Source organism: Contarinia nasturtii, unplaced genomic scaffold (assembly GCF_009176525.2).
Source record: "Contarinia nasturtii isolate CC-2019 unplaced genomic scaffold, AAFC_CNas_1.1 Cnas_scaffold_4084, whole genome shotgun sequence".
Lineage (NCBI taxonomy): Eukaryota > Metazoa > Arthropoda > Insecta > Diptera > Cecidomyiidae > Contarinia > Contarinia nasturtii.
This window is the reverse complement of record NW_022201380.1, coordinates 530,984-553,340: the sequence shown is the minus strand read 5'-3', so window position 1 is coordinate 553,340 and position 22,357 is coordinate 530,984. Positions and strand designations below refer to the sequence as shown.

The window sequence follows — 22,357 nt, the reverse complement described above, 5'->3', positions numbered from 1 at the left end:
ACAAATTTATGTGAGCAAAAACCAAATATACAAACAGACAGCGCAAAAGTAAAACAGCCTACTTACATGTGTTTCTTATGTAAGTAGGCTGTTTTACCTTTGCGCTGTCTGTTTGTATATTTGGTTTTTGCTCACATAAATTTGTATTCGTCTTTTTGCAGAATATTCTGTATGTTATTGTTTTCTTCTTAGGCCGTCAAGTATCTCTTACCGTAAATATGAATTCATGAGAAAACTGAATCTGATATAAGTTTTGCGATACATATAATTTCTGATAGACTTTTCAATGCTTGTATGGAATCGTAATCATGTGAAAATTTGCAGAGGTTGTTTTTTTCAGAACTACAGAATTTTAAGTTTACATAAATTAAATCGATGGATTTATAAAACTCTCTTGCTTATTTAGCATTGTTTAATTATCAACAACAAAATCTATAAAAAAAAATTTGGTTGCACGACTCTGGTTCATTCGCAATTGCGTATCATACTATTGAAATAAATTGCTTTCATTAAACGTATCCAATATACTAATCGTCGTGACATATAATGACAGTTGTGAACAGAACAAGTCTGCGAACAGTGGTGCCGAGAGCTTAGTTCTGATATAAATCAACTTAAATATTCATTATTTAATTATATTCAAAAGTTATTTGCGATAGAAATTATCGACAAAAGGTCACGAAACACTAAAAAAATGGATAATCAAATGTATGGTGAAACCACAAATACGAGTCAAACACAGCGTGGAGCAGTAAGTAAAAAATGTGCCTACAGCCTGTGACAAGTACCAAAATCAAATTGAATCTAATTTGAAGTGGAATTTAAGAGTGTTGTGAAAGAAAGAAATAAATAAAATCTATTTGAGAATAGTAATGCCAGAGTTCGGCGAAAACCGTATTGCGCACTAGAAGAAAATAGTGTTTACGCGTATCTCGCGGGATACTTCGATTTTCGTCTCTCTCGTTCCAGTTCTCGTTTATGATTGAACATGACATGACAATTGAGTTGCTAACACGCGTTTTTTTGTGTATAATGGTGATGATGCTCCATTTATAATTTTATATCTAATTCAAGGAAATTGCCCGCGACAAGTATTGTTGGGAATGCGACACAAACCGTACAGAATATCACTGCTGGATATGGCGCATCCGATACAATTGTTCGAAATGCTTCCGTTCATTTCACGGCGCGTGTCTGGAAGACGATGAAAAAGTTTGCCAAGCCGAATGGCGATGTCCGATATGTATTGAATTGGAATCGTCAAAAAATGATTTTGTCGGGAAGTGAGTGAAAATTAATGAAATTTTAAGAAATTCGATAAATTTTTCTGTCCCACTTCAATAGGCAATCGGCTCTAGAATTGCTCAAATACACCGTGGCCGATATTTTACAGAATGCCAAAGTGAGTTCAGTTTCTTTGTTGCACAAACGAAATATCCAAATATATTCTCTAATTTCGATATAGTTCCAAGAGCTGCAACAAAAATTGGAGAATTTCGTCAATAACAGTGCTGATGTTATCAACCCAGTGGATTTGATAAAAATGAAAAAGAAGGTTGATGATCACCTCTACGATAGTTTGGAAGCATTCGCCGTTGATGCCGAATGTATTTTGCACAATATCGGCATACGTCGCTGGTTACCATCGTCATCATCTCTACGTATGATTTTCCTCATTTTATTACAACTCGGAGCAAGTAGATTTTAATTTGTATTTCAATTTTTCAGGTGAAACCGTCAACAATTTGGTTAAATTTTGTGAGGCACAGATCGAGAACATCAAAGGCTGTGCCGAATGTTATGAAAACAAACACAAATATCCGAGCACATGGTCCATAATGGCATGCAAAAAACTGCATATCTGTCTCTGGACAAAGCACTTCAGTAGCCGAAAATATTTGCCGGTCAAACTAATATCCATTGTAAATGATGAACAAATCAAAGTCGTTCGCTTTGATGGCGAAAGTTCGGATTTCATTAATATTTCGTCCAAAAATTGCTACCTGTACTCGAACGAGGCTCCGGCATATCTCACTATGAAAAGCGAACTCAAGGTATTATTAAAAAATTGACTGACGAGGAATAGGAGAAAATATAAAGATTTTTATGTCTTCTGTCAGGAAGTGATGTTATATATAACAAACGCCGAAAAACAGTTTGGAACTTTTCGTTTGGCGGCGAAAGGAGCTCGATTAAAAGTAAAGCAACTGGCTACGCATGTGAAGGAAATTTATCCAGATTACAATGGCATATTTCCGTATGATCTAAAACCCAGGAATAATGAAGACGGGCGGCAAAGGGTAACGACTAATGACTATAACGAAAGTCCTAGGAAAAACAGTGGATATTTCAGTAGTTTCAGTGACATCTCCAGCGACTTCTCCATTGGAATTGATCATACCAACGAAAATGGCAGTAACACAACGGTTCCAATTAGAAAACGACGCCTTTCTTCGAAAAACATCGGTACCCACGCTGATATCGAAAGTAATACGGCGCTTAAGGATAGCAATAGAGACGACATTGACAACTCTGACAGCGACCTCAATATCGGTACGGAAATTCCAAAGAAGCGACTACGTATTTTATCGGAAAGTGACGTTGAAATTGCTGATGCGGTTGAAATCATTGACCATGACAACCAATGCGAACAGACCAATGATTCGGGTTTGGCCGAATCCATCCCACCACCTGGTTCCAGCGTAGTCACCGCCGTTCAGGAATGGGCCCACTCCATAATAGACAATGTTCCACAAATTGTGCAGACCGGTACCATAAATTTCGGAAAGACTGAAAATGATCTGAAAAATTGTCAAGAGAAAATTGCTGAATACGAAAAAACGATCAAGTATTTAAACGAGAAAATCCAAGTCATTACATCCGAAAGAGATATTTCGTTAAATCGAATAAAAAACATTGCAAATGAAACAGTCCAGCAAACGATGACGAACACGAAGAATATTTATGCCAATGAAATTGAAAAGATTAAACAAGCTCTCACTGCAACTGAATCAAAGCTCTCTTACTGCAAGTCAACGTTTGATGTTCAAACAAATGAAACGCACGCCTTGAAGCGGAAATATGAAAATATGGAACAGTCGAATGAAACACAACAAACAAAGATCAATGACTTGCTGGCACAAATTCAAGTCATCACTTCCGAAAATGTTGATCTGAAAAATGCAATGGCCGTTATGAGAGAAAATCATAAAAAATCGGCCGAACAAATGAGAAAAAATCTAGAAATTGGACATCAAAAAATCATGAATGAATTTGAACGTAAATTAAAAGTGAATTATGATAGCGAAGTTGCATCATTGAACGAATCACATGGGAAGGTACTGAATGACCACCAAATGAAGATCGCTGAATTGTTGGCACATACTCAAGTCTTAAATTCACAAAATTTGAATGCAAAACAAGCACTTGCCAAAGCGAACAATGGAATGGCCGAATTAAGAGAATCGCATATAAAATCAATGGAAATAATGCGAGCAAGTCTTGAAACTGATCATCGAAAAGCAATAGACGAATTGGAAAGGGAGCATGATGGTAAATTTGCCAAGTTTTGCGAAGAAATGAAACAGAGCATGGAGATGGAAAAAGATCGTGCCATTCAACAAAGCATCGATACCATTGAAAGCCGTTTTCAGGACTTTATCGCAAGTCTAAGACGATAATTAAAGGTGAGACGGTATATTATAGTAAGAATATTAAGACGATCAGAATTAAAACAATGTCCAAATTTGATGTATTCATTACAGGTACAGATTCGAAAATGTGACATCAACATTTCAAAAAGGATCACACACCAATTCTATGGAAGAATAGTAGCCACCCAAACCCTTGATTCCACCTAAAATTTGTTTCCTTTCCAAAAAAAATTATGTTGACATTTCAACTGTGATGACCATAGTTTTACAAATCGAATCGCAAATAAAGTATTTTTATTTCATGTTCAACCGTTCTTATTATGTTTCCGCACACACCTAGTGTGTAAGGGGAAAGTATTGCAATGGGTCAAAATTTACGACACCTCAAAAACATGTTTTCTGGACGTTTGAGCACGGTTGTTGTGGGTCGCTTCCACATCGTACGTTGTCCAAAACGTGTCCATCGATTATCTCACAAAAAATTTCATGCCTGGAGCTTTCATGATACCTATGGAAAAGAGTCCAATTTTCGTCCAAAAGTCATGCTTTACTTTAAACACCCAAAAATATGTATTGGGGGGTTTTTTGGCACGAAAAAACCGAATCCGATGTTAATTTTTAGTCAATATAATCAATTTTTGTTACAGTTTCTTTGAAAAAATCGCAAAAATTGAATTTTTGTATGGGAGCCATGTCTGTATGCTACCTTAATGACGTACAACTTTGCACAGACTATTTTTACACAAAAAAACAACCTTCTGAAAGTTTGAACGAATTTCAATCAAATTTAGGGTACCTCCCATACAAATTTTCCATTTGTGAGCCAATTTTTTTGTGACTTTTTCATGAAAAGTGTTTCACAAATAATTTTTATGGCAAAATTTACGTCAAAATGTTTTGTTAGAAAATAGAATACTTTCAAATGTCAAATGTCTTTCGTTCATCATGAAAGTGTGAAAAATCTTTTCTCGAGTACTTCTGCTATTAAATTTAAGAATATTTCGATGCCGAGCATATTTTTTGGTCTCGAACTTTACGCCGCTTGAAAGGCTTGGAAAATCGAACAAATATTATGTTGAACTTTCTTAATAAAATACGCATCTACCACCGTGCGGAAAAGTTAGTCTTATTCCTGTAAGACTCTTTATTTTTGGTCTTGAATTTATTGAAATCAATCACATGGATTTGATTTCCATATGATTTTTAAAAAATTAGAAAATATCTTTTGGTCAAATTGGAAAGGATGCCGAGTCTAAGATTTGTAACGAATAAATTGATTGAGTAATTACACAAAATAAATACGATTTAATTTGATTTATATAAATAGTATTTAATTTAGTATTATAATACTAGAATTTTTGACATTTAAATCGTGGACAACGACAACGGCTTAAAACGACGTTTACATTGAACTCATTCATCGGCAGTTGTTTATTGACAGTTCTTGAAATTGAAGCAAGCGTGAGAACGATATAGTGCGCAATAAGTTTTAATGCTACGTAATTTTAGTGTGCCACAAAATAAATGTAATTTTCGTTAAATAAAAATAATATTGATTTGCGATAAAAAATTGCACGACAAAACTCACCGATTACATGAATGAAAGATGGAAACAAATAATCAGTGTGGTGTTTCAAACACTAGCCAAACACAGCGTAAAGCAGTAAGTACAAAGATGGATAAAAAGTTCCTACACTCTACAGTCATTCGAGACCCGTGACAAGAATATAATCAAAATTGAATCGAATCTAAAAAAATGTTTATGCAGTGTGAATCTATTTGAAAAGTATAGCATCGACAAAATTCCGTGAAATAAAAAATTTTCCTTGCGTCTCGACAGCATGAAGCAATTACAAGTAGGACAGAGACGGAGAAAAGCACAAATTATCAAATGATTGCTCTACAAAAAAACAGCATATTAAATGGTTGCATATCAAAGTGAAACAAGACGTTTTTTCACATAGATTTGTTATTGTAGTTTGTATGAATTGCAACAACAAATCTATATTTAAAACCATTTAATATGCTGTTTTTATTCTAGAGTAATCAAATATACTTTCAATTTTCTATGTCTCTGTCCCTCTTTTGGTTAGTTGTTTGTGTGAAATATCTTATACTTGTAGAAAGGTCACACATTGTAGACTCCATCCTGGATTATAACCAATTTATAATATATCAAATGATTTGTATGATTTTTAAGGAACTTACTCACGACAAGTATTGTTGGGCATGTGACAAAGGTCGTACCTCTTCCAATTGCCGGAAATGCTTCCGTTCATTTCACAAAGACTGCGCCAATGATGAAAAGCTTCGTATTGGCCAAGCTTCGTATTGGGAATGTCCGATATGTATTGAATTGGAATCGTCAAAAAATGATTTTGTCGAAAAGTGAGTGAACATGGTTTTTTTTTAGATCACGAAAATAATTTTTTTTTTCCTACTTTTTTCAGACATTCGGTTCTAGATTTGCTCAAATACACAATGGTCAACATTTTACAGAATGCCAAGGTAACTTAAGGCTCTTTGTCGTACAAATTAAATAGTTTAACTTACTCTACAATTTCTATAGTTCCAAAAGTTGCAACAAAAGTTAGAGAAACCGGGATTTAATTGTGCAAAAATCGTCAACCCAATCGATTTGAAACAAATGAAAAAGAAGGCCGATGAACGCCTCTATGATAGTTTAGAAGCATTCGTTGTGGATGCCGATTGCATTTTGCACAATATCAGCCTACTTTGTCAGATCGGATCAGATCTATGTAAGATTTATTCATGCCTTCAGTACTTTTTGACGGTTCAAATCTGAAGCGAATTTATTTCAATTTTTCAGATGAAAGTGCCAAAAGTTTGGGGATATTTTGTAATGAACAAATCGAGAATATTGAAGGTTGTGCCGAATGTTATGAAAACAAACACAAATACCCGGAAGAATGGCGTTTCATGGCGTGTAGCAAGCCGAATATCGTGCTATGGACAAAGCATTTCAGTAGCCGAAAATATTTGCCGGTCAGACTAATATCGATTGTAAATGATGAACAAATCAAAGTCGTTCGCTTTGGTGGCCACAGTTCGGATTTCGTCAACATTTTGGCGAACAATTGCTTCCTGTACTCGGATGATTCTCCTGCATATGGTAAACACAACTTGGAACGCGAATTAAAGGTAAGAAAGAAGTAAACGGGGTTGAAAAAGACAAAAATAAAATGTTTTCTTCTTTTTTGCATCTCATGTCAGGAAGTGAAGTCATACATAACAAACGCCGAGAAAAAGTTTGGTACTTTCCATTTGGCTTCGATTGGAACTCGGTTCCTACGAAACCAACTCGACACACACGTTAAGGCTATGTATCCGGATTACAATGGGCCATGCCCATATGGTCTAGACCCAAATAATGAAAAAAGGGGGAATGGTGATGATAGTGACGATATCACTGACTCCATTGAAGACGATAGTGATGACACTGAATATTCTGAAGAAAATAGTGAGAGGTCCAGTGAAGAAAGCACTGACGACAGTGAAAATGAAGATGAGAGTGACAGTAGCACAACGATTCCAAGTCGGAAACGATTTGTCTCTTCAGAGGACATTGATGTTCAAATCAATACTATGCCTGATAATAACAGTCAAGACATCATTGAACACGCCGATACCGATATGGATACAGGAATTCCAACGAAAAAACAGCGTATCTTTTCGGAAAATGAAATTGTTCATGGTGCGCTAGAAACCGTTCAACACGACCATCAATATGACACTAGTGTTGCAGACGATTCATGTTTTAACAACTCCAGTTTAACATCATCATCGTTCGTCGAATCTTCACCTGATCAAAGCAAAGCACATACTGCACAAGGCATTGATTCACAAATCGATGAAACAAATTGCGAAACGACAAGCACACTCAACTTTGAAGCCGTACAAAAGGGGCTGAATTTTGCGAAAAAGAAAATAACTGAATACGAAAAAATGAACAAGAGCTTGACTGAAAATGATACTTTGGAAGTGATCATTCAAGACAGCCACCAATATGACATGAGCATTGCAAATGATTCCGGTTTTGCCGATTCCACCTCACCACCTAGCTTCAACTCGGCAGCCACCGTTCAGGATTTAGTTCAATCGATTTCACAAATCGTGCAAACCAAAATCATAAATTTCGATAAGACTAATCAAGTCAAACTTGAAGCCCTACAAAATGAACTGAAAGTTTCTAAAGAAAAAAACGCCGAATACGAAAGAATGACAACGGAATTAAGCGACAGACTCCAAATCGTCACTTCGGAACGAGATCGAAATGAAGTAGAAGCATTGCAGGCAAAGCAAGCGTTAGCTAATCTGAAACTGAGATTCCATATCGAACATCAAAAAGCAAAAGATGAATCTGCTAAAAGCCAGAAAGAGCTGTCGACGCGAATTCAAACCATTACAAACGAGATTAAAACATTGAATCAAAAACATCAACAAGAAGTCACTGCAAATCAAACAAAGATTGATGGCTTAGTGGCACAAATTGAAATCATGACTTCTGAAAAGGAGAAAGCACTGGCCAAGGCAAACGAAGAAATGGGCATTTTGAAAGAAAATTATCGAAAATCGGCCGAACAACAGCGACAAATTCTTCAAATCGGACATCAAAAAGCGATGGAAGCATTTGAAATAAAATTACAAAAAGAGCATGCAAACGACCAGAAAAAGTCCGAAGAGGAAATCTATGAATTGAAGAAAAAGAACGAGGATTTGATGGAAAGACTGGCTCAATTCTCGACCGATATTGAAACCATCACATCTGAACGAACTCTACAAGCAAAACAAATGGCCGATTTAAAAGAGAAGCACACAAAAGCAATCGAGGAATTACACAAAAATCTTGAAGCCGATCATCAAAAGGCGATAGAAGACCTTAAAAAAGTGCATGATGGTAAATTGGCCAATATTTTGAGCTTCATCGGAACTCAAAGTTCAAATCAATGAATGCTGGTGAGATATAGTTTTTGGTATTAAAAATCGAGAAATAAACCAATATGATTCTTTGACTTACTACAGATGCATCATTCAAAATGGTAGTCACGAGGGGCAAATCACTTAAAAATTACTTATTAATTATTATTGATTGTTTTGCGATTATTCTTCGATTAGTTTCGATTATCGTCATTAATTGTAATATATGTATTACGTATGAGATTGTCAAATGACGATGATGGAAATTGAATCTATGTGAAATAAAAAGAGAGAGAGAGTGTGTGTGTGGATGAGTGAGTGAGTGAATGATAGATGATTGGGGAACCATTAGAATGTAAGAGAAAACATACGAAAGAAACAAAAGTCACAACAGCATATAACAGATTGCTGACAAAAAATTGAGATTTGGTAGTAGCAGTGGAGAGAACAACACACAAAGAATCAATGTTGTACACACAGTAGCATTGCATCGGAACAACGTCACAACGACGACAACATGGCGGCGCAAACGGATAAACGAAAACTGTATCAACAGCAACAAGAAATCACATTGGGGTAACAATTGTCATATTTTGCATAGTAGCTAACGCATTCGCTGTTCAATATCGGCCACTGTCAACGACAAAGCGATTTGAATATGTTGGTGTGACAGTGTATTTGATTGCGACATTTCAAACCAACAAGTCGGCAACAAGTCACATCGTCTTGAACCATCATCAGTGTAAGAACTAAAATTGCTGCGCATAAATTTTCAGTTTGCATTGAAAGTGAAATATTCTCTCGAATTGGATTTTTGTCGGTTTTTCCAAAAAAGGTGTTCGGTAAGTATTATTTTAAAATATAATATTAAACAGAATTTTCGAATTTTTTTACAAAAAATTGACTACATGCTAGAATTAGATTGAGATAGAGAGAAACACATTGAACACAATACAAAATCATGTTAAATCATGAATTTCATCATTGCGCACAGTGGATTACGGGTATCGTTAGCCAATAGTGCGACGCAGTTTTTCATGATTTTTCAAAGCCCACTTTGACTACGATATGCAATTGAATCTTTTTTTAAGATTTTTTTTCAAATATTTTTTTTTGTTTTCAACATTCATTCATTGGCAGGAACAACAAATCGAACACATCAAATGTCGAAGAAGAATATGGACACATTTTTAGTTCTTACACTGGTAATCGTTCACAAACCGACCACAACGATGTCAGAACCCGGAAAATATGAATACAAAGGATCGGTAAGTTTTTTTTGCATTGCATTTTCTTCATTGTGAAATGAATTTTAATTCTATCGTATCGAATTTGTATCGTTCAGTTTCTATTTTGCCCAAACTACGAACCGGTCCGCAGTCGTATTCTTTCCGGCAACCAAAGTTAACTTTAGCATAAAGTTAAAGAAATGTATCTGCGGTCGTTCCCGGGGGGTATGTTTCAATTCGAATCAATTTCATTGCTTTCATTTAATTTCATCTACTGCAATTTATGTTCATTGTTTGTTTTTCTGTTATTGTATGTATCTAGGTAGTGACCAGCAGACCCAGAAGTACTATTCTATAGTAAGCTAGTATTTTTTTTATTCTCTTCCACAGAATCGCGATTACAACTACCAAATCTCAATTCAAAGCAATTGCTGGACATTATTGTTGTTGTGGCTATTGCTTTGCAATTTTTTCATTATATGTTTCCGATTATTTTTCGATTATTCTCCGATTACTTATCGATTATTTTAAATTTTATTCTTTTCTTTTGTGATTCTCCCCTTAGGTAGTCATGAAACACTAAAATTCCGAAAAGCATCAAACACCAACTCTATAAATGATGGGGATAGACCAGCAAAACGACCATTATTTCTCAAATTGATTTCCAAATAAAATGTATTTCTTGGACTGTTCTTGTTTTTAATCTCGAAAAAATCGAAGTGACTCTGTATTCTCATGACTCGGGCCATTTTTATTCAAATTAATTAATAGCGAGAAAAAAGTCTCCTAATGATCCAATGTAATGAAATCGAATACAATGCCGAACATTAGATTTAGATTCATCATTCCCAAGATTGTAGCTTGAAATAAAAAAAAAAATAAATCGATAAAATAAATGGTTTCTTTTGATTGCATAAAACGACATTTTCATTGAACTCATTCATTATGCTCCTTGTGCACTGCAGTGAGGTGCTATGCATATTGACAGTTCTAGTTGAAAAGAACGCGAGAGCGACAAAGGTTGTATAAACTACGCACCAAGATACAGTATAATTTGCTTTTACACGAAAATAAGTACAATCGCCAATAAAAATAGAAAAAATTCAATTTTGGTGGGTATTTCTTACCGTTACATGACAAAAAGTCAATAAGAACCGATTACATCAAAGATGGAACCAGATGATCAAGATGAAACCCCAAACATGAGTCAACCGCGCCAAAGAGCAGTAAGTAAAACCAAAACTTGCTTGATTCATGTTCGGTCCAACTCAATTCGGCGTTGCAACAAGCACGACAGAGCACAAATTAACAAATATACTTAAAAATTTCTCTCTCTATCTTTTGCTTATTGAATTACTCTTTTTGTATCCAATGGTCTCCTTTTGCATTGGTAGATCTAATTTATGTAATGATGTTTCGTTTGGTGTTTTAGGAAATTGTTCACGATAAGTGTTGTTGGAAATGCAACCGAGCCATTTCAAAGCACGTTCAGAAGAACAATTGTTGGAAATGCTTCCGTTCATTTCACCGAAATTGTCTGAAAAAACATGAAAAGCTTTGCATTAACCAAGCCGAATGGAAATGTCCGATATGTATTAATTTGGAAAATTCAAAGTTTGATTTTGTCGGAAAGTAAGTGAAAATTAATTTGAATAACGAAGTTTTTGTTCGATCATGAAATGACTCGATTAATTTTTTTCTCTCATTTCAAAAGGCAATCAGTTCTAGATTTGCTCAAGTACACCAAAGCCGATATTTTTAAAAAATTCATGGTCCAAGACATCTTGAAGTATTTCGTCAATAACAGTGCTGATGCTGTCAACCCAGTCGATTTTATACAAATGATAAAGAAGGTCAATGATCGCCTCTACGATAGTTTGGAAGCATTCATCATTGATGCCGAATGTATTTTCCACAATATTTACACCGACCGACGATCATCAGATATCCAAAAACTCCGTATGATTTGTTCTTCTCCACTCCTTATTATGAGTTTCAGCTTGGAGCAAATAGATTTTAATTTTTGTTTCAATTCTTCAGTTGTCAAAGATTTGGTGAAATTTTGTAAGGCACAAATCGAAAACATCAAAAGTTGTGCCGAATGTTATGAAAACAGACACAAATACCCGGAAGAATGGCGTTTCATGGCGTGTAGCAAGCCGAATATCGTGCTATGGACAAAGAATTTCGGTGACCGAAAATACTGGCTGGTTAAACTAATATCGATTGTAAATGATAAACAAATAAAAGTCGTTCGCTTTGATGGCCACAGTTCGGATTTCGTCAACATTTTGGCGAACAATTGTTACATGTACACGATAGATTCGCCCGCATATGGTAGACACAACTTAGAATGCGAACTAAAGGTAAGAAAAACGTAAACGGGGTGGAAAAAGACAAAAATAAAATGTTTTCTTCTTTTTTTCGTCTCATGTCAGGAAGTGAAGTCATACATAGCAAACGCCGAGAAAAAGTTTGGCACTTTCCATTTGGCTTCGATTGGAACTCGGTTCCTACGAAACCAAATCGACACTCATGTTAAGGCTATGTATCCGGATTACAATGGGCCATGCCCATATGGTCTAGACCCAAATGATGAAGAAAGGGAGAATGGTACAGTTAGTTACGATATCATTGACTCCATTGAAGACGATAGTGACTATATTGAACATTCTGAAGAAAATAGTGGAAGCTCCAGTGAAGAGAGCACTGATGACAGTGAAAACAGTACTGACTTCGATGAAATTGACATGGAAATTGATAATTCAAATGAAGATGAGAGTGACAGTGGCACTATGATTCCAAGTTGGAAACGATGTGTCTCTTCAGAGGACATTGATGTTCAAATCAATACTATGCCTGACAGTCAAGACTTCATTGAATACACCGATATGGATACAGGAATTCCAACGAAGAAACAGCGTATGTTTTCGGAAAATGAAGTCGAAAATGATACTGTGGCAGTGATCATTCAAGACAACCACCAATATGACACGAGTATTGCAAATGATTCCGGTTTGGCTGATTCCACCTCACCACCTGGTTGCAACTCGTCAGCCACCGTTCACGATTGGGTACAATCGATAACAAATTTTTCACAAATCATGCAAACTGAAGCCATAAATTTCGAAAAAACGAATCAAGTCAAAATTGAAGCCGTACACAATGAACTGAAAGTTTCCAAAGAAAAAAACGCTGAATACGAAAGAGTGATCAAGGATTTAAACGATAAGCTACAAGTCGTCACATCGGAACTAGATCGAAATAAAGAAGCGTTTCCGGATGCAATGGCAGAACTGCAACTAGTACACGAGCAATTACTTGCTGATCATCTTAGCTTCCAAATCAAATATCAAAAAGCAAAAGAAGAACGTGCTGAGTCCCGGAAGGAAGTGGAAGAAGTTGCAACGCAAATTCAAATCATTACAAATGAAATAGTTCGAGAAAACGCGGAAGCAAAACAATCATTGGCCAATTTGGAGAATGATCATGCCAACGAGATAAAAACATTGAATCAAAATCATCAACAAGAAGTCACTGCAAAACAAACAATTATTGCTGACCTAGTGGCACAAATTGAAATAATGACTTCTGAAACAGAGGAAGCAGTGGCCACGGCAAAAGAAGAAATTGCCATTTTGGAAGAAAATCATCGAAAATCGGCCGAACAACAGCGCCAAATTATTCAAACCGGAAATCAAAAAGCTAAAGAAGAATGTGCTAAGAAACTGGAAGAACTGTCGGCACAAATTCAAAACATTAAAAATCTAGAAAAGGTTCTAGAAAACGCCGAAGCAAAACATTCATTGGCCAATTTGAAGAATGATCATGCCAACGAGATAAAAATATTGAATCAAAAACATCAACAAGAAGTCACTGCAAATCAAAAAAAGATCGATGGCTTAGTGGCACAAATTGAAATCATGACTTCTGAAAAGAAGAAAGTACTGGCCAAGGCAAACGAAGAAATTGGCATATTGGAAGAGAATCATCTAAAATTGGCCGAAATACAGTCCAAAAATCTTCAAACTCTCCGTGAAAAACAAGTGATGATCGATAACTTACTGGGACAAGAAAAATCACAAGATGAAATCGATGGATTGGAAAAAAGGAATGAGGAATTGAAGAAGACACTGCGTGGACGAGATGCAATGATTCTGAGCTTGAAAAATACATCGGCTCGAACTGAAACCATCATGGCCGATTTAAGAGTAAGCTATGAAATTACTATTCTATTGTTCTACAATTCTGATCCATTCCTTCGATTCTATTTCCGTTTTTTTTTTTTCATTCTATTCTTCTGATAAACCCCAGGTAAGCTATGAAAAATCGATCGAAGAATTGCGCGAAAATTTTGAAGCCGATCATCAAAAGGCGATGGAAGAACTTAAAAATAAATTGGAAAGGGAGCATGAACAAGAAATGATTAAAAAAGAGTGTGCCAACCAAAAAACCATCAGTTACCTTCAAAGCCAATATAAAGGCATCATTGCAAATTTAAGTTCACATCAAAGAATGCAGGTGAGATAGAATTTTTGGGATTGAAAATCGAGAAATAAATCAATTCATTTAATTTATACAAATATCGAAAATTAATGAATCATTACAGGTAAACACACCAATTCCATAAAAGATGAGGATAAAACCAGCAACTTCAATACCCAATTCCACCTTCAAACTTTGTTTCTTTTCAAAATATTTATATGTTAACCGCCTCAAAACGACCGTTCTTGGTTTTAATATCGAGCAAATCGAAATGATTCTCTATTCTCATGAGTCATGCCATTTTTTTAATTAATTGCGAAAGTCGCCTAATGAAATCGAATACAATTTATCGAGAGTTAGATTTAGATTTATCATAAAATTCATCAAATTCATGTTAAATCGATCATGAATTGAATTACATCAACAGCAAATCATTCAATACATCATTTTAGCCTAAAATTACTAAAAATTGATTTAAAAAAAATATGAAAAATTGTAAAAATGAATCGATAAAATAAATGATTTCTTATGATTGATCATAAAAATGGGTTCGAAATTCATATTCGCTGATCAACGTCATGAAACGACATTTTCATTGAACTCATTCATTACAGTCCTTGTGTAGACACTACACTGTAGTGCAGTATCATGGTATGTGTATTGACAGTTCTAATTGAAATCAATGCGACTACGGCAGAGCTTCTATAAACTGATGACTTATACACAAAAATAAATATTGTGTCCATTAAAAATACGAAAAATACAATTTTGGTGAATTTTTCTCGACAAAAAGTTACAAATTCAAACTAAAGATGGAAACAGGTAATCAAGAGAGTGATGGACTCCCGAACGCAATTCAATTACATCGAAGAGCAGTAAGTAGATATCTTAGGGACCAGTGACAAGAACTGGCACCAATTTGATTTTACTTAAAACAATGAATTATTTTTTTTGGAAAAATTCCGTGAAACTATAATTTGTCTTTATATCTTCAAAAAATTCATACTCCTTCTAATGCATATCGAATGTTTCGTTTGATGTTTAAGGAAATGGCTCACGACAAGTATTGCTGGGAATGTAACATAGACTCCGCCAAATATAATTGCTGGAACTGTTTCCGTTCATTTCACAAAGACTGTGTGAAAGATGAAAGGTTTCGTATTGGCCGAGCCGGATGGCAATGTCCGATATGTATCGATCTGGAAACTTCAAAAGCAAATTTTGTCGGAAAGTAAGTGACGAATTAATTGAGGTTCAATCATGAAAATTGACGATTTATTTTTCTTTTAAAAGGCAATCGGTTCTGGATTTGCTCAAGTACACCATAGCTGATATTTTGGAAAAGCCCGCTGTGAGTTAATGCTCTTTGTCATAAAAAGGAAATATCCAAATGTATTCTTTAATTTCTATATAGTTTCGACAGTTGCAACAAAAGTTGGAGAACTTCTTCAATAAAAGCGCTGAAATCGTCAACCCAGTGGATTTGATAAAAATGAAAAAGAAGGCCGATGAAGGCCTCTACGATAGTTTGGAAGCATTCGCCGTTGATATTGAATGTATTTTACATAATATCGGCATACGTCGCTGGTTGCCATCACCATCTCTATGTACGATTATGCCAATATTTCTTTATGGTTCAAATTTAAAGCAAATTTATTTCAATTTTTCAGCTGAAACTGTCAACGGTTTGGTGGAATTTTGCGAAACTCAAATCGAGAATATTGAAGGTTGTTCTGATTGCTATGAAAACAGACACAAATATCCGGAAGAATGGCAATTTTTAGCTTGCAGAAAACCTCACATAATACTTTGGACAACCGATTTGAATGCCCGAAAATACTGGCCGGTTAAACTAATCTCGATTGTAAATGCGGAGCAAATCAAAGTCGTTCGCTTTGGTAGCGGTAGTTCAGATTTCGTCAACATTTTGGCGAACAATTGCTACTTGTACTCGAGAGATTCGCCCGCATACGGTAAATACAACTTGGAACGCGAACTAAAGGTAAGAAAGAAGTAAACGGGATGGAAAAAGACAAAATATAAAGAATTCTTATTCTTCTTTTTATTCAGGAAGTGAAGTCATACATTGAAAACGCCGAGAAAAAATTTGGCCGATTCTGGTTGGCTTCGAAAAGAACTCGATTCTATCAAAATAAACTCGCCATACGCGTGAAGGCAACATTTCCAGACTACGATGGGCCGTGCCCGTACAATTTGGACGGCATCGAAAGTGACTTCACAGAAATGGACAATTACTTTAGTGATGTTGACATTGACTCTAGTGAATATTATGAAGAAAGCATTGGAAGTGCCACTAGCTCCAGTGAGGATGAAGAAAGCAGCGAGGATGAAAACAGCATTGAAGATTTAAGTGCGAATAAACGATATCAGCCAAGCCATCCGTTCATCCAATGGCCCAAAGAGGACAATAACAGCAAAATGGACAGAAGTGATAGTTCCATTGACGGTAAACAAGATGACGGTTCCATTGACAGCTCCAATAAAGATTCCGTCAACACCACCGAAATTGATGATGCCACCAGTACGAATTTGACTCAAGATATGAAGCGGCGTCTCTCGTCAGAATGTCAAAGCACGACATCGAAAGAAATACCAGCAAATCGTAGCACCGATGGCAACATTATTGACAAAACTGACGCCGATATGGATGCAGAAATTCCAACGAAGAAACAGCGTATCTCCTCGGAAAACGAAATCATTTATGGTGTGCTAGAAACGGTTCAACACGACCATCAATATGACACTAGTTTTGCAGACGATTCAGGTTTTAACAACTCCAGTTTAACATCATCATCGGTCGTCGAATCTTCACCTGGTCAAAGCAAAGCAAACTCTACACAAGGCATTGATTCACAAATCGACGAAATGACAAGCACACTCAAATTTGAAGCCGTACAAAAGGAACTGATTTTTTCGAAAAAGAAAATCGCTGAATACGAAAAAATGAACAAGAGCTTGACTGAAAAAATGGAACTTCTCACATTCAAACGGGCGCTAGAAAATTCAGTTACAAAGGACACATTGGCCAATTTGAAAAAGAAGCATGCCATTGAAATTGCAAATCTGAATAAATCACTCAAACAATTAATCGCCGAAAATCAATCACACGAACAAACCAAGAAGGACTTGTTGGCACAAATCCAAGTCATGAGTCATAAAATCGCAAATGCCAGCGAAGAAGTGGTGGCTTCAAGCATAAAGCAAGAAAAATCCGATGAAGAAATGCGCGAAAATCTTGATTCCGACCAAAAGGAAGAACCAAAAAATAATTTGAAAAAAGAATTGGCTGAAAGCCAGGAATCACCTACAAAGGATCTGGTGGACGGAAAGGAACATGTCGCAAGTGACATTAAAAGTCCGGCCCTTGTTCCAAAACCATGAACAGTGGTGAGTATACCAAAATTTATAATTAGAAAATTTGTGTTTGAACATTATTTAAGCAATCGAATGTTAATATTACAGGTACCATTTTTAAAACGAAGACCATACATTACGCGGACATAAAAATTCCAAAAGGACATTCCATCATACAGCATAATTTCATTAAAAATTAGGATAAACAGCAGAGAAACAAAGAATAAATCAGCAATTTCTTCAACCTAGTCTTCAACACACTCCATACAATAAATCATTAACTTAGTTTTCATTCCAAAAATGTATACGTTGACCGTCTTAAGGCGTCATTTTGGAAACAATTCACCAATAAAGCTTATTTCTATCGATATCATCGATCCGTTGTTATTAATGCTTTCGAATTAAAATGATGTGATATTTTCCATGATTCAATCTCTTTTGCCAAAACTCACAAATTCGAAAAGGACTGTCTCGAAAACAACTCGACAAATTCGAAAAGGAGCGTTACATTTTGCATCCCAATATGAATATGAATTCGAATTTCGAAATTTATATTGTGACGGCATAAAACGACCCTTTTCATTGAACTCATTCACCGTGGTCGTTGTGCGGTGCAGTAAAGTGCTATGCATACTGACAGTTCCAGTTGAAAAGACCGCGAGAACGAAAGAGGTTGTAGAAAACTGCGCTCCGAGATTCAGTATAATCGCAGTGATATCAGAAAACACGAAAATAAGTACAGTCACCATTAAAAATATTAAAGAAAATTCAATTTTGATAGATTTTTCTCGTGAACACCTGACAAAAAGTCATAAATTTCATCAAAGATGAAAATAAAGCAACAAAATGGTGTTGAAATTCCGGGCCAACCACACTCGGGAGTGGTAAGTAGAAACAATTTAGTACAGTAACTTAAGTCCCCTGACAAGAAATGAATCAAAAACCAGTTTCCTACATAATTGCATAGACTGAACAAAATTATATCCATTTTATAATAAGCACAGTTTATTTCTGAGGTTGTGATACACAAATTGACACCAGTTTACTTGTTTCATAGTTATTTCAATACTTTTTTCTACTTTTCCTCACGTCTAGTGTGAGAAAGGTATTTGTTGTTGAGTCAACAGCACAAAGTAATTGAGAGAGGCGTAATTTTTGTCTGTTCATCTCTCAAGCATCATGCTTGAAGGTGCCGTTAACAAATTTATATCGAATGTTCCGTTTGAATTTTCAGGAATCGTCTCGTGGTATGTATTGTTGGAAATGTGACAAAAGGTCGTCACGACACAGTTGTTCAAAATGCTTCCGCTCGTTCCACGGCAAGTGTCTGGATGACTTTGAAAAGCCGCTTTTTGGTCAAGCCGACTGGCAATGTCCGATATGCAACGATTTGGAAATGTCAAAACATGATTTTGAGGGAAAGTATGTACCGTTGTGTGTTCGATCACAAAACAAAAGTTCCATGCTAATTTTTATCTCTTGTTATTTTAGACAATCGATTTTGGATTTGCTGAAATACACAATGGACGATATTTTGATGAATCCTACTGTGAGATCTTTGTCGTACAGTTAGAATTGATATAAGTAATAATAATTTATTGATGTTATTTTATAGTTCCAAAACTTGCAGTCCGAGTTGGAAATAATGACCAACATAAGCAATCCCATTGACTTGCTCGAAATGAAAAAGAAAGCCGAAGATCAACTCTACGATAGTTTTGTGGAATTCATCGTTGACGCCGAACGTATTTGGCACAACATCAAGATACTTGGCCGAATCTCATTGGCATCACTATGTAAGATCATGTCATCAATACCTCTTGACCGTTGACAAACGTGTTTATTTTGCTATTTCAGGTGACATTGCGAAAAATTTGGTGGCATATTGCCGAGCTCAAGTCGAGAATATCGAAAAAGGTTGTGCTGAATGTTATGAAAACCAGCACAAACATACGAAAATGTGGCAGCTAATGGTATGCAGCAAATTATTATTTATTGTTTTACGATTATTTTTCGATTAGTTTCGATTATCGTCATTCACATTCATACATTAATTGTAATATATGTATTACGTATGAGATTATATGTTTCCGATTACTTATCGATTATTTTAAATTTTATTCTTTTCTTTTGTGATTCTCCCCTTAGGTATGCAGCAAGCCACATATCGTGCTATGGACACGTGGCTTGAATTGCCGCAAGTACTGGCCAGTCAAACTGATCAGCCTCGTAAATGGTGATCAATTCAAAGTCATTCGCTTTGACGGTGACAATTCGGATTTCGTCAACATTTCGGCAGAGAATTGCTATTTGTACTCGAGAGAGGCTCCGGCATATGACAAATTCAACGTGGAAAGCGTATTGAAGGTAAGACAGAATTGGTCGAGGAAGAATTATGCGGAATTTTCAAAGATTTTTTTACTCCTTGTATTTTTGCGCTTGTCAGGAAGTGAAGGCATACACAACAAACGCCGGTAAAAAGTTTGGTGCTTTCCGATTGGCCAAGAAAGGAACTCGATTCTATGGAAATCGACTGACAAAACACATGAAATCAATGTATCCGAAATACATTGACACATCTTCGGATGACCAAGATCCACCAAGCCCACAATGCCAAGATGAAAACACTGGCAGTAGCGAAATGGATAGCGACGAAACGTACTCTACGAGTAGCTTCAGCGATGAGAGTAACAGTAATGATGACTATGATAGTGCTAGTGGCGATGAAAGCTACAGCCCTGACAGCAGTGAAAATGATAATGCCATCGGAGTCGAGAGCAAAAATACAGTTCGGAAACCACGAAAGTCGGCCCCAAAAAGAAAAAGCACAGCACAGAAAAAAGTCCTTACAAACGCGAATGGTGACAACGTTAGCGTTGAAACCGACATTGATCTCGAAATTCCACTCAAGAAACAGCGCGTCTCATCGAAAAATAGCGATGATGTTGTGGAAAGATACATTGAACACGATCACCAATATGGCATGACCGTTGCAAATGATTCAGGTTTCGTCGAGTCCAGTTCACCATCGATCGTCGAATCTCCGCCCCGTGTTGCCGCTTCATTTGTTCAGGAATTGGTACACTCTTTCCATAGTGAAATGGCACAAATGTCTCAAACCATGGAAACCAGTGCCACGCATTTCGAAAAGATAGTCGAGGTGAAATTCGCAGCCTTGCAAAATGATTTGAAAACATCGCAAGAGAAATACGCTGCATACGAAAGTATGATCCAAGACTTGAACGATAAAATACAAGCACTTACATCGGAAGTGGTGCGAGAAAGGGAAGAAGCAGAGCAAGCATTGACCAATGCGGCAATTGTACACGCCAACGAAATGGCCAAATTGAAAGAGTCACACGAGCAAGCGATGGCGGAAAAGGAAGTCATTCAAAATGAACAGCAAAAACCAGACGAATCCAATGATTACGACTGTTTGAAAGACGAGCTGCAAGAATTATCGGAACATGTGAAAAATATTACAGCCAAACATGAGGATGTGTTGGCCAGAATGCGAAACGATCACGCCGTCGATATGGAAGATATGAATCACTTACGCGAAGAAACTCAAAATGAAAATCAAACGGTTATTGAGCAATTGCAGGCAAAAATTCAAGCCATGACCGCTGAGAATATGAACGCGAAAAATGCGGTGGCCAAAACAAACGAGGAGATGAAACGTTTGAAAGAAAAGCACAAGAAATCGTTGAAAAAAGTACGCGCAAATCTTGAGGTGGGCCATCAGAAAATGATGAAGGAGCTTAAAGAAAAAATGGAAGAAGAGCAGCAAGCTTGGTTGGATGCCATTCGCGAACAACATCAAAAGGACCTGGAGGAGGAAACAAAATGCGCCATTGATGACTTCAAGTCGAAATTTAAAGCTCTTTTCATTGAAAATGAGTGAAGGTGAGGAACTGTTTGGAGTAGAAAAATTGAACTTTAGTTAAATAATTTGACGTTTTAGGTACTTATGTCATTTGGAGACAGAGTGGTTCTTTTTTCAGTTATAGATACATCGTTCATCGTCTTTTTGACCACGAGACAACCACACAAAGAGTTGCATAGCAACTTCAATTCAATTTTAAGTCGAAGACTTCATCTTTTAATTTAATTTCAAATTATTAACTTTTTTTATAATTCTTTTACATAATGACATACAGATATTTGACAGTTCAACACAAACAAAAATTTGTTCGAAAGACATAAAAAATTGTATTCAAATCGAATCGTAAATAAAATTTTATTCTTCATTATTTCTAATCAATGTTGTTCTCAATGTCAACTACTCCACGAGTTTCTCTATTTTCAAGATTCATTGACCTTTGATTCATGTTCCATGGGGAAAATTGACTCTGCAATCAATCTGACGTCAGTGTACTCAAACTTGTACTGAGCTCAAACCTAGACTAAAACTGAACACGAACAACCTAGAAGAAACGCCTATTCTTTAGTTTTATTCAAGCTGATGGTTTCATGTAGAGACACCATTCATTTCATTTTTGCCCATTCGAAAGCCAAAGGTTTGAATTGGAGCTATTATTGCCACCAGATACGTTTGGATACTATTGAGTGCTTGCAATTATTCCATTTTTTTTTTGTAAGTGTCGTTCTTTCCTCTAGTCAGGTGCGGAATACAGGACAGAGCAGCACTTATACAGGCCTACAGCCTTCAAGGTG

At 36.1% G+C, this 22,357-nt stretch overlaps 4 protein-coding genes across 4 annotated transcripts; all 4 read left to right on the top strand.

The window, feature by feature from the left end:
* The first annotated feature begins 612 nt into the window (after positions 1 to 612).
* Positions 613 to 10,654, top strand: LOC116350308. Its single transcript, XM_031782064.1, has 16 exons — positions 613 to 751; positions 1,075 to 1,283; positions 1,345 to 1,402; positions 1,466 to 1,661; positions 1,729 to 2,054; positions 2,121 to 3,662; positions 5,854 to 6,041; positions 6,104 to 6,161; positions 6,223 to 6,412; positions 6,484 to 6,815; positions 6,888 to 8,630; positions 8,697 to 9,433; positions 9,732 to 9,859; positions 9,937 to 10,045; positions 10,143 to 10,177; positions 10,386 to 10,654. The coding sequence occupies exons 1-11, from the start codon at positions 695 to 697 to the stop codon at positions 8,622 to 8,624; spliced, it is 4,893 nt and encodes a 1,630-aa protein (XP_031637924.1). The 5' UTR covers positions 613 to 694; the 3' UTR covers positions 8,625 to 8,630; positions 8,697 to 9,433; positions 9,732 to 9,859; positions 9,937 to 10,045; positions 10,143 to 10,177; positions 10,386 to 10,654.
* A 2,440-nt stretch (positions 10,655 to 13,094) lies between these two features.
* On the top strand, positions 13,095 to 14,562 carry LOC116350422 (girdin-like). The gene is made up of 3 exons (XM_031782215.1): positions 13,095 to 14,031; positions 14,135 to 14,341; positions 14,430 to 14,562. The coding sequence occupies exons 1-3, from the start codon at positions 13,108 to 13,110 to the stop codon at positions 14,448 to 14,450; spliced, it is 1,152 nt and encodes a 383-aa protein (XP_031638075.1). The 5' UTR covers positions 13,095 to 13,107; the 3' UTR covers positions 14,451 to 14,562.
* Positions 14,563 to 15,354: 792 nt separating this feature from the next.
* Positions 15,355 to 17,948, top strand: LOC116350307 (protein kinase C-binding protein 1-like). The gene is made up of 6 exons (XM_031782063.1): positions 15,355 to 15,536; positions 15,599 to 15,656; positions 15,720 to 15,912; positions 15,976 to 16,307; positions 16,376 to 17,713; positions 17,789 to 17,948. Exons 1-5 carry the CDS (start codon positions 15,355 to 15,357, stop codon positions 17,705 to 17,707), a joined length of 2,097 nt encoding a protein of 698 aa, XP_031637923.1. The 3' UTR covers positions 17,708 to 17,713; positions 17,789 to 17,948.
* Positions 17,949 to 19,003: 1,055 nt separating this feature from the next.
* On the top strand, positions 19,004 to 21,687 carry LOC116350398 (centrosomal protein of 131 kDa-like). Its single transcript, XM_031782188.1, has 7 exons — positions 19,004 to 19,102; positions 19,172 to 19,229; positions 19,296 to 19,476; positions 19,538 to 19,653; positions 19,829 to 20,047; positions 20,127 to 21,586; positions 21,645 to 21,687. Exons 1-6 carry the CDS (start codon positions 19,077 to 19,079, stop codon positions 21,582 to 21,584), a joined length of 2,058 nt encoding a protein of 685 aa, XP_031638048.1. The 5' UTR covers positions 19,004 to 19,076; the 3' UTR covers positions 21,585 to 21,586; positions 21,645 to 21,687.
* Positions 21,688 to 22,357: the final 670 nt, after the last annotated feature.